The sequence below is a fragment of the Bubalus kerabau genome, chromosome 8 (assembly GCF_029407905.1).
Source record: "Bubalus kerabau isolate K-KA32 ecotype Philippines breed swamp buffalo chromosome 8, PCC_UOA_SB_1v2, whole genome shotgun sequence".
NCBI classification, from domain to species: domain Eukaryota; kingdom Metazoa; phylum Chordata; class Mammalia; order Artiodactyla; family Bovidae; genus Bubalus; species Bubalus kerabau.
In genome coordinates, this window is record NC_073631.1 from 89,719,425 (window position 1) to 89,733,613 (window position 14,189).

The 14,189-nt window shown below is 35.2% G+C and overlaps 1 protein-coding gene across 1 annotated transcript in view; it reads left to right on the plus strand.

The window, feature by feature from the left end:
* Window positions 1-14,189, plus strand: part of PTPRZ1 (protein tyrosine phosphatase receptor type Z1) — a 144,669-nt gene that overhangs the window by 90,729 nt on the left and 39,751 nt on the right. Inside the window, exon 14 of the mRNA XM_055589381.1 lies at window positions 3,912-4,056. Coding sequence (XP_055445356.1) covers window positions 3,912-4,056 — 145 coding nt within the window. The remainder of the gene's footprint in view (window positions 1-3,911; window positions 4,057-14,189) is intronic.

Here is a 14,189-nt window from a genome sequence, read left to right on the forward strand (position 1 = left end):
GGGTGGTGCAGAAAGGGGAAATTCAGTGCCATTAAGAATATGAAATACTAGATAATTTCATTGCCTTGATCTTAAGTTTTATAATTTGCTTTTACTACATTTTAAGGCATCTTTTTAAATGAACAATGAAAAATATTTAAATCTCAACAGCGAGTCAAAAAATAAAGTAACATCTTGCACTATCATTGTGTAAAAGTAGGTATTTAAAATCCAGAACATAGATACCAATCTTATTAGGATAGTTTTCCTCTTTGTTATTTCCTTTCCTTGAATGAGTTATGTACTTTTCCTTCAGCGCAGCAGCAATTAAAAGCGTGTACATTTTGATAGAGAAGTTTTTCTACATTCTGATTTGATACCTACTTAACGTTGCATTCCAGTTTTCAACACTTAAACTCTGTTATGTGAAAATAAGTATAATTCATGGGTCACCATATTCATTAGTATTGCCTTATATATGAATTGTTATCCGGCTTCAATTATAGTTCTTTTGGTTTTTTAATTTTTATTAGATTGATTTAAAAAGAAAACATCAGGAATGCATCCATTTTTCTATCTTATTTTATAGTGACATCATCTATATGTTATTGCTAGATTATTCTGTTATGAAAAGACTATATACTATAAAATGTCAAACCTGAAATTACTGACTAAAATTACTGCATTTTCTCTTCAATGCACTGATTAGATTTATTTAATTTGAGGATGTTTTCCTACTGATGAGGAGAAAACAATATGAATATAACATCTAAAAGCATCAAGTAATGTAATTGATGACATAAATAAGATCATATAGGGGAAAATTGTTGCCTGTTTTTAAAACATATCTAAAAAATCATATGTAGTTTGTCTTGTCCAATAATTGAAAATGCCTCTCTATCAAATGCATATAGACTAATTCTGAAACTTACCATTTTATTACCTATTTTTTAGAATGTAGAATAATTTATAAGACATGCTCCTCAAAATAATATAGATAAGACAGATATTAGTACCTGCAACTTATGAATGCGTAGACTGAGTCCTAAAGATACTAGACTGCTTGATCAAGGTCACACAGGAAGTTAATAAAAAAAACTAAGACTGGAAACATGTGTCATTGGTGTCTGTCTCTTAGAGACTACATTTTCATGATTGAGAACAGTAGAATATATATAAATATAAATAATGCTTAATTTGTAAACCAATATTATTCTTATTTCTTTATTTCCTAATCATTAGCACATTCTTGCCTTATTATTTAGGTAACTCATATATACTATGGAGCCATATACAAACATATTTTAGTGTCAACTAATGAATATAAAAAGCAGTATAACTAGTTGCTCTTCATTATAGTATACAAAGCAGCCAGTTGATTGTTTTTACTTTCATGTGGTAGCTCATATAAAATATTTAGGTTTCATTATATGTAATTATCTTGGCTTTATCATTCTAATTCCCTAATTAAAAGGTTTGTTTTAAAATCAGACATCCCAGAGAACTTACGAGTAAAGTCTACATACAAGATTCTGAGTGTATGCATGTGTGTGTATAATGTATGTATATAGTATGCATGACATATATATATATTGCGATTTGTTACATATTTCATGTTATATATCTGACATATGTATCACATATTTGATCAGACATATCTCATATATATGTATATACATACATCTATATAAATGAGATATGTACACATCTAAATACATATATATACACACATACAGCTATATGCCTACTGCAATGAATATTTGTGGTCATTGAAGACTAGTGAAATTATATAAACTCACTTTGTAGGTAAGTTAATGTACATCATTGGTTCTTAAAATTTAATGTGGATCAGAATCACCCAGAGGGTTTGTTAAAACATTGATTGCTGGGTTTTACCTACAGAGTTTCTTTTTCAGTAGATTTGGGATGGTTGAAGAAGGGCCCTAAATATACATTTCTAAGAAGTTTCAGGTGATGCCGATGCCACTATTCTGGGGGACCTACTTCAAGAATGACTGAAATAGATAATAATACTAACCTTCATTTGTAATTTCTAGGTACCAGAGACTTTGCTAAGTGGATTATTTCCTTTATTAACCACAAACTATTTCTATTGTAACAATAGAAAAAAAAATGGGAAGACAGTTGTGTATGAAACAAAATGCTTTCCTAAATTTCATAAAGCAATACCAGTGCATTCAAACTTAGGCTTCTGAATGAGTCTCCCCACAGTAGGTAATGACCAGAGTGTACGGTTAATATAATAGAAGGCGAAGTTTAGCCTTCTCTCATAAGAATATTAACTACAGCTCAAGGATCAACTGACTTACAATATTCCCACTTTTATACAGTTTCATTATTTCCAGTCACAACTTTGAATTCCATTTTTTTCTCACAAATGCTTCTGTAATTATAAAAATACACATCTTGGAATATTTGGTTGCAACTTATAATCCTTTGATGCATTTCCTATATGTGGATTAAATTCTTGACCCTTTCTGCATCACCTCTCTTTACAGAAGGAGTCTATTGTTTTAACTCTCAAGTTCTCTCCAGTTAGACATATTTCAGTGCTGTATTTATGAATCTGTGACTGTAAAATTTATCCTCAGATATTTTCCAGTAAATTGATAGTATTTTCAATTAAATTAATGCCCATTGTCTATACTAAGTCTATACTATACTATATATAAGTCTATATAAGTCTATACTATACTAAGAGTATAGTACTTAGTATACCAAGGTACTTTTATACCAGATGTACCATATATGTTGGAAGCAAGGTAGACTCTGATGAGGAATTTAAACTTAGTTACTCCAGAAATCCTACAGGTGGACAGGATAAGGACTGTTAGTTTGTAGCGGTGTCAGCTTGCAGCATCCTGTTAGGGTTCTGATGTACAATCATCTTGGTTTCCCACTGCAGTCACACCTCAAAGTAGAAGGGAGGAATTGTGACTAGTCTCTGACACTCTGAAGTTCTAAAACTTTTTTTAACAACTTAGAAAGATAGCTTTGTTTGCAGTGATTTTGAAGTTGTAGAACAAAAATGTACCTGATTTGTCACAAAAAAATAGTTATTTGCTATCTTCTAAAATAACCCAAGGACAGAATTTAGACTTTTTCATAATTTACACTTGCGTATTTAAAAAGAATACCTTAGATCTGTGCATTCCTTCAATTCACATGCAAAGGTATTTTTATTTTTGATAAAAACAGTTGACAATAAGGGAATTCAAAATGTCTAAATTTTAAATAGTTTTTTGGATTGAAGGGTTATCTTAATGTAAGAAGAGTTATCCTAAGAGTCTCTCTTTATGAAATTATTAATTGCTCCTAATTATTTACCTAACTGTGGGATGAAAAATATTTCCACTACAATTCATTTTGGGAAATCAAGATTATATATGGTGATTCAGTAAGTAGCATTGTTTTTCTGGATCATTTTTATTAAAAACTGAATAGTTTTTATTTTAATACTTTAGTTTCCCTTTTCACAAGCTTTTCAAAGCAATATTTTGCTTCCTGGTTACCAGCCTTTGTTGGATATTATAGTTCCTGAGCTCTGATAGCCTGACTTCCTTTTTTCTCTTTTTCTATGAGCTTGTTTGTTTGTGAAGTGTAATTGATCTGTAACACCATGTTAGTCCTTGTTGCCCAACATAGTAATTCGATACTTCTGAACATTTCAAATTGATCACCACAATAAGTCTATTACCATAAGGATATTGCATAATTATTGACTAAATTCCCCACACAGTATATTTCACACCTATGACTCATTTATTTTGCAACTGCCTTACTTTTAAGCTTTGGGTCAGAGAAATTTTAAAGGTAAGCAACAGCAAGAAGAATGCAGTTATTCGGTTGAAAAATGTTGTGCTTTTCCCTTAAGCTTAAATATCAACTTTCTCAATTTTCTCCGACTACAGAGGCCAGTAATAGTAGCCATGAGTCTCGTATTGGTCTAGCTGAGGGGCTGGAATCCGAGAAGAAGGCAGTTATACCCCTTGTGATCGTGTCGGCCCTGACTTTTATCTGTCTAGTGGTTCTTGTGGGTATTCTCATCTACTGGAGGTAAGTTGAATGTTTTGGATGTGTATTTCATAGAGCTCAGATTTTACTTTTGTTTTACCTGAATGTTCTGCAAAACATACTCTAAATTCACTGTACTTGAGAGCTACCACTAATTTATCCAGGTAACTCTGAGTAAGAAGAATTTGTGAATCCAAAGACATCATAATAAAAGATCTGACTATTCTTCACACTTCTGTCAAGCAATTAAAGGTAAAATGGAGGAACTTTGACTTCAGTTAATATTTAATACAGTATTTTGACAGTTTTACCTTCATGTTAATCTAATGAACATTCTGATGTTACCATAACCTCTAAGGTTCTCAGTTAAATGCTTGAGCTTTTATAACTTTAAAAGTTATTATTTTGGAAAACATGGTTTTTGATATAGTGAAAAATATTTTTATGGCAGTGGATTTTGTACAAGATACATATCAACTGCATGCTAATACAAAAAATGATAACCCATACACAAAAGTACAAATCAAGCATTAAAATAGAATACAATTTGAAGATAAAGTAAATGACTATATTAAGAGGAATGGGATTTTAAAATTCATTATTGTTTGCCTTGAGGATGAAATACAGCTTCATTCTTATCAATAACCTATTGAAACTTTTAAACGGCACGGAACATTGCACCTGACATAAACTTCTGATCCTACGGCAAACGGAACACAGTGCAAATTTATGTTTACTAGGGATGTAATACAAATCAGTATAACTGCTATACCCGTGTCTGTTGGGAAGCAAGGACTTTATGATGATATAAGGAAACCTATCTAAACCAAGAAAGGGCATAACTTAGTACTTTATCCTTTTGTTTTAAAAGAGAGTTTTGTTCAGAAGATTTATACTCCATTTCCTTTTGTTTAGCAACATCCATCTATAAGTTTATCATCACCACTCTTTGTGTTATTCCAAAATATCTTTTCTCAGTTTATTAAAAAATATTTAGTATGTTTGTTGACTGTTTCCCATGTGCTCAGTATTGTGTGAAATACTGTGGGAGCATATAAAAAAAGGAATGAATGGAGAGTCACCACTGTCAAGATGTTTATGCTTATTGAAGAGAAAGAGTTTTCAGTGAAAAATGTGTAAAATATTACACAGAAGTGTATGCATGGGAGCTTAAATCTCTCTTTTTTAATATAAATTTATTTATTTTAATTGGAGGCTAATTACTCGACAATATTGTATTGGTTTTGCCATACATCCACATGAATCCGCCATGGGTGTACACGTGTTCCCCATCCTGAACCCCCCTCCCACCTCTCTCCCCGTACCATCCCTCTGGGTCATCTCAGTGCACCAGCCCCAAGCATCCTGTATCATGCATAGAACCTGGACTGGCAATTCGTTTCATATATGATATTATACATGTTTCAATGCCATTCTCCCAAATCATCCCACCCTCTCCTTCTCCCACAGAGTCCAAAAGACTGTTCTGTACATCTGTGTCTCTTTTGCGGTCTCACATACAGGGTTATCATTACCATCTTTCTAAATTCCATATATAAGCATTAGTATACTGTATTGGTGTTTTTCTTTCTGGCTTACTTCACTCTGTATAATAGGCTCCAGTTTCATCCACCTCATTAGAACTGATACAAATGTATTCTTTTTAATGGCTGAGTAATACTCCATTGTGTATATGTACCACTGCTTTCTTATCCATTCATCTGCTGATGGACATCTAGGTTCCAAGTCCTGGCTATTATAAACAGTGCTGCGATGAACATTGGGGTCCATGTGTCTCTTTCAATTCTGGTTTCCTCAGTGTGTATGCCCAGTAGTGGGATTGCTGGGTCATAAGGCAGTTCTATTTCCAGTTTTTTAAGGAATCTCCACACTGTTCTCCATAGTGGCTGAACTAGTTTGCATTCCCACCAACAGTGTAAGAGGGCTCCCTTTTCTCCACATCCTCTCCAGCATTTATTGCTTGTAGACTTGTGGATCGCAGCCATTCTGACTGGCGTGAAATGGTACCTCACTGTGGTTCTGATTTGCATTTCTCTGATAATGAGTGATGTTGAGCATCTTTTCATGTGTTTGTTAGCCATCTGTATGTCTTCTTTGGAGAAATGTCTGTTTAGTTCTTTGGCCTATTTTTTGATTGGGTCGTTTATTTTTCTGGAATTGAGCTTCAGGAGTTGTTTTTATATTTTTGAGATTAGTTCTTTGTCAGTTGCTTCATTTGCTATTATTTTATCCCATTCTGAAGGCTGTCTTTTCACCTTGCTTATAGTTTCCTTTGTTGTGCAGAAGCTTTTAATTTTAATTAGGTCCTTTTTGTTTATTTTTGCTTTTATTTCCAATATTCTGGGAGGTAGGTCATAGAGGATCCTGCTGTGGTTTATGTTGGAGAGTGTTTTGCCTATGTTCTCCTCTAGGAGTTTTATAGTTTCTAGTCTATCATTTAGATCTGTAATCCATTTTGAGTTTATTTTTGTGTATGGTGTTAGAAAGTGTTCTAGTTTCATTCTTTTACAAGTGGTTGACCAGTTTTCCCAGCACCACTTGTTAAAGAGATTGTCTTTTCTCCATTGTATATTCTTGCCTCCTTTGTCAAAGATAAGGTGTCCATAGGTATGTGGATTTATCTCTGGGCTTTCTATTTTGTTCCATTGATCTATATTTCTGTCTTTGTGCCAGTACCATACTGTCTTGATGACTGTGGCTTTGTAGTAGAGCCTGAAGTCAGGCAGGTTGATTCCTCTAGTTCCATTCTTTCTCAAGATTGCTTTGGCTATTCGAGGTTTTTTGTATTTCCATACAAATTGTGAAATTATTTGTTCTAGCTCTGTGAAAAATACTGTTGGTAGCTTGATAGGGATTGCATTGAATCTATAGATTGCTTTGGGTAGTATACTCATTTTCTCTATATTGATTCTTCCAATCCATGAACACGGTATATTTCTCCGTCTATTAGTGTCCTCTTTTGGAGAAGCCAATGGCACCTCACTCCAGTACTCTTGCCTGGAAAATCCCACGGATGGAGGAGCCTGGTGGGCTGCAGCCCATGGGGTCGCTAAGAGTTGGCACGACTAAGTGACTTCACTTTCACTTTTCACTTTCATGCATTGGAGAAGGAAATATCAACCCACTCCAGTGTTCTTGCATGGAGAATCCCAGGGACGGGGGAGCCTGATGGGCTGCCGTCTATGGGGTCGCACAGAGTCGGACACGACTGAAGCAACTTAGCAGCAGCAGCAGTGTCCTCTTTGATTTCTTTCAACAGAGTTTTATAGTTTTCTATATATAGGTCTTTAGTTTCTTTAGGTAGATATATTCCTAAGTATTTTATTCTTTTCGTTGCAATGGTGAATGGAATTGTTTCCTTAATATCTCTTTCTATTTTCTCATTATTAGTGTATAGGAATGCAAGGGATTTCTGTGTGTCGATTTTATATCCTGCAACTTTACTGTATTCATTGATTAGCTCTAGTAATTTTCTGGTGGAGTCTTTAGGGTTTTCTATATAGAGAATCATGTCATCTGCAAATAGTGAGAGTTTTACTTCTTTTCCAATTTGGATTCCTTCTATTTATTTTTCTGCTCTGATTGCTGTGGCCAAAACTTCCAAAACTATGTTGAATAGTAGTGGTGAAAGTGGGCACCCATGTCTTGTTTCTGACTTTAGGGGAAATGCTTTCAATTTTTCACCATTGAGGATAAAGTTTGGTGTGGGTTTGTCATATATAGCTTTTATTATGTTGAGGTATGTTCCTTCTATTCCTGCTTTCTGGAGAGTTTTTATCATAAATGGATGTTGGATTTTGTCAAAGACTTTCTCTGCATCTATTGAGATGATCATATGGCTTTTATTTTTCAGTTTGTTAATGTGGTGTATTACATTGATTGATTTGCAGATATTGAAGAATCCTTGCATCCCTGGGATAAGGCCCACTTGGGCATGGTGTATGATCTTTTTAATGTGTTGTTAGATTCTGATTGCTAGAATTTTGTTAAGGATTTTTGCATCTATGTTCATCGGTGATATTGGCCTATAGTTTTCTTTTTTTGTGGCATCGTTGTCAGGTTTTGGTAGCTGAAATCTCTTAATGCTAAGAGTAGTCAGAGAAAAAAGGAGCTTGGTGGGCCAGAATGGACAGCATAAATGAGAAATGTTGAGCTTGAGCTGGATAGGATTCACAAAGAGGAACTAAAGGAGAAGGGTGTGCCAGGCAGGGTCCCCACAGGTAGGAAGGCTGGAAAGGAGGGATGAGCTGTGTGTGTCTGAGACTGTGGGGTTGGATCATCTAGCTGCATGTGGTTGTATATTGGTTGACTAAGGTAGACTGTTTCCATGAGCAGCCATATTTCATATCTGACTTCTTTTGAAGAACAGAGTAGACTGCAGACTATAGCAAACAGATCATGCTTTTGTTATCATGAATGGATTAGGAGTCTGTTGTGTCCATAACATCATGCAAACAAAACTGCTTTCTTTAATGATTCCTGTAATCACCAGTGCCTCTTTTGACAGAAGATTTCATGTTTAGCAGAGTACCACCAGCACAGTACCTAATGCATAAATGTCTGCTCAGCAAGAATTCATACTGCTTTTCTTCTTACTCCCCACGGGACTTGTTGGCCAGACTTCTTACCAACACTGATGTCCATGTTTGTTCAGATTACTGTTTTATATCTAAGCTAATTTTCCCTGCCAAGTCAGTTTTTGAAGTTAATGGGAATTGAAGTTAGACAAACTTAAAATAGGGTGGGAAATGAGATCATATTCTATTTCATAGTAAATAGTGTTAGAATAAATTTCAGTTAAAGTGTTAGATAGTTTATAGTTAAAAGGTTGAAGTAATTAGAATGAGTTTTTTAATGTTACTTAATATTCCAAGTTTATTTTCTACAAAATTGAAAATCAGTGCCTTATTTAATATGACTTGAGATTTCATGGTAAAGTCAAGCCTGGAGTGATTTATATCTTTTGTTATTAGTAGGCCATTCCATCCATACTTATGTGGATAAAAAAAGATGAAATTATAAGTTGGAAAACACTAATTTGACCTTCCTCCATGAAATGTTTCTGTTTTCCTTACAAATAACACATATAATTTGCGTACAGAGTGTTAGTTTAAAATATGAACACTCTTAGAGTTTTATGTATATATTTTATATCTAATTGGAGAAGGCAATGGCACCCCAGTCCAGTACTCTTGCCTGGAAAATCCCATGGACGGAGGAGCCTGGTGGGCTGCAGTCCATGGGGTCGCTAAGAGTCGGACACGACTGAGAGACTTCACTTTCACTTTTCACTTTCATGCATTGGAGAAGGAAATGGCAACCCACTCCAGTGTTCTTGCCTGGAGAATCCCAGGTACGGGGGAGCCTGGTGGGCTGCCGTCTATGGGGTCGCACAGAGTCAGACACGACTGAAGCGACTTAGCTTTATATCTAATAATCAAACATCCTGATAAAATTTGTTACTCTTACTTATCCGTTTACAAATTTAACATAACTGTCCAACTTACAGCCATTTGAAGTTAATTCACTCCCAAATGTAACTTTTTAAATCAGTGAGACGAATACACTAGGAGTACTGTTTGCTAAATTACAAAATGACAATGGTAGTGCATTCTTCAGGGTTTGTCTGAATTGTTCACATTCAAAGGTAGCTGCATTTCTGAGCAACATGATTTCATTCACCAATATGGAAACATTTTAGACCTTTGTGCAAACTAGAGCCGGTAGAAAGGTTTAAAAATCTAATGACATACCAACAAGAGTCTTAATAGTAACATTGTCCTTATAAGTTTTTCCAGTTTATATATTAAAACACTTTTCTAACCTAATTATTTAGGAGAAAAAATAATCACAAATGGTATGATAAATCCTCTCTTTTGCCTAATTTACCTAACTCAAAGTGGTCTCTTAGGTTTGGTATAAATCTTAAGAGAAAGCATGCCATAGCAGGAAGACAGAACAAATCAGAGACAATAAAATCTGGGTCTCTTTTCCAGTTCTGCCCAACATTTATTATATGTCTTTGGGCAAGTCACTCACCCATCTAGGAATTAGTGTCCTCTTTTTACTATTTGGGGGAGAGATTATCTTTTAGATTGGAGTCAGATTTTCTTCAGGGTTTCTGTGATGAATACAGCATAACGAATATTGTTTCGTATTTGTGTAAGGATCCAAAAACTGGAATAATAATTATACATTTCTAGCTTTTAATTCCAAATACTGTCATGAAAAGGTGTAAATTAAATAATCAGATTAACATTGATTGATAGGACCTATGTCTGCAAGTTTAAAACAGTCATCACTTTTTTCTTCATGGCTGAGTGATAATTAGCAGGAGACGTAGTTATCAACACTTAGCACATAGACGTGAAGACACTCACTGCTGATACAGAACAGATGGACCATAGATACCGAATCTTGTCATACATTAAATAATATGCCTTGAAATTATTTTCCAGATGTTTTAAGGTATAATTTACATGAGCCAAATCATAAGTTTCCAAGACACAAAATTATTTCCCTAAGAATAGCTTCAAAAAGTTCTTTTTAAAGATAACAAAGAGAAAATTTTGGAGAGCTTTTTTTAATAGTTAGAATCTGAAAAATACCAAAAATGTGTTCAAATAAACAGCACTCCATCAAAAGGAATATAGAACAGAATTTTCCTTAGGCACCCTTGTTCTGACTGGGGAGAGTGGGAAGAGAAGCAATATAATTTTTCTCTTGATATTAAATTTAAATTTGTGGGTCATTGGTAGCTACCATCCAGAATGGAGGACTCCCAGTGCCATGCTACCTTTTATATAGAATGTCACCTCCTAGGTAAGACTGTACCATAAAGAGTTCCTAAGCCACATACAGATGCTCTTCATCCAGAATGAATCCTGTACTGTTTTAATTGTTTCCTACTTTTAAGGTTATTGGTATGATTTATAAGATTCTTTTGTTACCTGTTAATACAAGTAACATTACTAGACCACTTATTTTCTAAAACCAACAAATATTTGATTACATAGCTGAAAAGAGGAGCTGGAATTTACTACAAGGAATATTAGCAACATCTTAAACCTTGGTACTGATATGTCTTAATTTGCCTTTTCCCATTGTAAGAGATGTTGCCTTCTTCCCATTCTCTCAGACACATCCTCCGTCTAGGCATCCATCCATCCATCCATCCACCCATCAATCCATCCTTCTCTAGCTGTATATTCTACCTCTTCCTCCCAAATGTTTTGAAATTTTAAGTTAGTCTCATTTGAGGCTCCAGTAGGCAAGAGAGTCTAGGATGCAGCTGTATACATTATAGTTGGTGGAATTCTACTGGAAATTCTACTGGAAATCCATCTAATCATTCAACATTTAATACCTATTGCACTCCTGGCATTGTATTTAAAATTGGGTCTACATAAATCAAAAGACATGGCCCCATCTTTAAAAAATATATATAATGAGGATAAAGGCCCAAAACAAATATACTACAAAATGATTACTTTTACCACCAATTAATTAAAATATTTAAAATAAATTGAAGGGCATTCTTGGATTAAGCATATTTTTTAAAGCAATCTTTTTAAACAAGAGTGTGAATGGACGTTTGTGTTCATTATAATAGAAACAGAAACTGGAGTGCAAGAATCTGCTTAAGAAATGAGAGGCTGTTTCACAGAGAAGATGCCACTGAGCTGTGTTTTGACAGGAAATATTTGCATGGCACATTAGTGACCGAGGCATTTTGGTCAGAAGAAGAACCATGTTTAAAGCAGGGAGAAGAAATAACTGAGTTCGAGCAGGCAAGACATGTTCAGTGATCTACAACATGTTTGTTATTGGACATAAACTTCAAGGAGAAAAGTCAAAAAAGGTTTGGCCCACAGATAGGTAGGGTTTAGGTATTTAAAGATTTGGACACTACAATCTAAAAATCTATAAGGTACAGAGCTAAAGCCAATATGTCAAAGTAACAGGGAGATAGGTTTGAGGCTCAATATAAGAAAAATATCAACAGTAAGAGGCGTTATATTGGAACAAGAGGGTCTCCTCTTTGGGTACCATTTGGAGATACTTACAAGGGATTGATTTTTGGGTTAGTATAAGAAATGTGTAGTAGCTAAAGATGATTCATAGAGAAGTAAGCTCCTTGTCACGGGAGGATTCAAACTGAATCCTTTTTATATGTCAGAGATGCTAGAGGAAGGACTCTGGTATTAGCTGTGATATTGCACTAGGTCCCTTAAGGTATTAAATATTTTACAACTTTAAGATTCATTGAAAAATAAAGAAAAGCCCTTTCAGCTGGCTTTTGCAACCATATTTTAAAGGAATCAAAGAGATTTTTAGTCCTGTGATCTTAAAAGCAAGTATCAAATCCAGTGTCTCCCTATCAGTGGGGCAGAAGATACTACATCTGTGGTTGCACAGATGACCCACACTTTCCTGAAGTTTCTGCTCCAGACTGGTGTCAGTTCTGCTCAGATGTGGATTTTCAATAGAGAAGAATCTTTATCTTGAGACCTGTGGCCCTCCTCTTTCCATTTCTCATTACTCTGCCAGACTTCTTCCACTGTTCAGGATATGAGCCTTGCTTGGGGCCTTTTTGCCCCACATCGCAGTTGATGGTACATGCACTTGTCTTCCTCCTACATCACCTCTTCCCTGTCGAAGACATTCGTGTGTTCTGTCAATTATCTGTACTCTCACAGGTTTGATTATGATTATACTATCACAGCAGATAGCTATTTTTTTTGCTGTGCACATCATTACCTTTGGATTTGTTTTTAAACTTGTGACATTAGAGTTATAAATAAACTATATAATTTTGTACTATTGATACCTATGGCAGTGAATTCATTGAACAAATATTCCAGGGCACCTATAACACGCCAGACATTATTATGAGGACTAACACTACATTAAGACCAAATGTCTTGCCTTTTGTTGGGCTTCACAGGTTGCTCAGTGGTAAAGAATCTGCCTGCCAGTGCAGGAGAAACAGGAGATGTGGCTTCAATCCTTGGGTCAGTAAGGTCCCCTGGAGAAGGAAATGGTAAACCACTCCAGTATTCTTGCCTGGAAAATTCCATGAACAGAGGAGCCTGATGGGCCACAGGTCATAGGGCTGCAAAGAGTCAGACACGACTGAGCATGCACATCTTTGCTTTTGGGGGACTTACATTCTGGTGAGGGAGGACCAACTAAAATTATGAACAATGAATAAACAAATATATAACTAAAGTATTTCAGAGAGTGATAAGTGCCATAAAACAAGCAAAAAAGGGGCAGAATAGTGACTTAGCCCAGAGGGGCTTATAGTTTTATTAATAGCTTAGGTGGTCAGAGGACTCTCAGAGGAAGTGGCATTTAAGCCAATGTGTGAGTGATGGGAAAGAGGCAAGTGGCCAGAGGGAACACCAAGAACCACGACCCTGGGGTAATATTGCAGGACTTCTTGGAAAGAGAAAGGGATGACCAGTGGGTTAGAGCCTAGTGGTTGCAGAAGAAGTAATGAGATGAGACTGCTGGTGGGGATATGGAGGGGGAACCAGGTCACAGAGGGTCTAACCGCCCTTGCTGAAATAATGGAATATCGTTCTTATTCCAGTGGGAAACCATTCAAGAATTTTATGCAGAGAACTGATTATTGATAGAAAATACCACAATTGAAGTGTGTCATATAAGAACAAATGTTAAAGTTCATTAGGATAAATATCTTGTTGCTTGGATTTTTCAAATGAAAAATGAGATTGGCACTTTCACTCAAACAGATCTTTCCATTTAAACTTAACCACTTATGAGTAATGCTTCAAATAAATTAAATGACCCACATCAAAGAGTGTCATTAGCAGTTTTAATTATCTACATTTTTTAATTAATGATAGTTTACATTAGTTTACAGCAGCAGTTGGTTCTTTGCTCTTCTCAATAGTTTACATGAGCTCTTACCAGATGTTACTCTTATTATCTAAATGAAAATAGATTCAGGTGACCTTGTAGGTCATAGTTGTGGTTGATTCCAAATATATTCATTCTCAAAACCCTCATCAAGGCTAGCATCTGTTGGAGAGAAAATCACTCCTGTTTTTGGTTACACGCTCATTATTTCTTCACTTCGTTTTGTCCTTACAACATTGTCACACTTGTAATATAAAGCTGTCTTT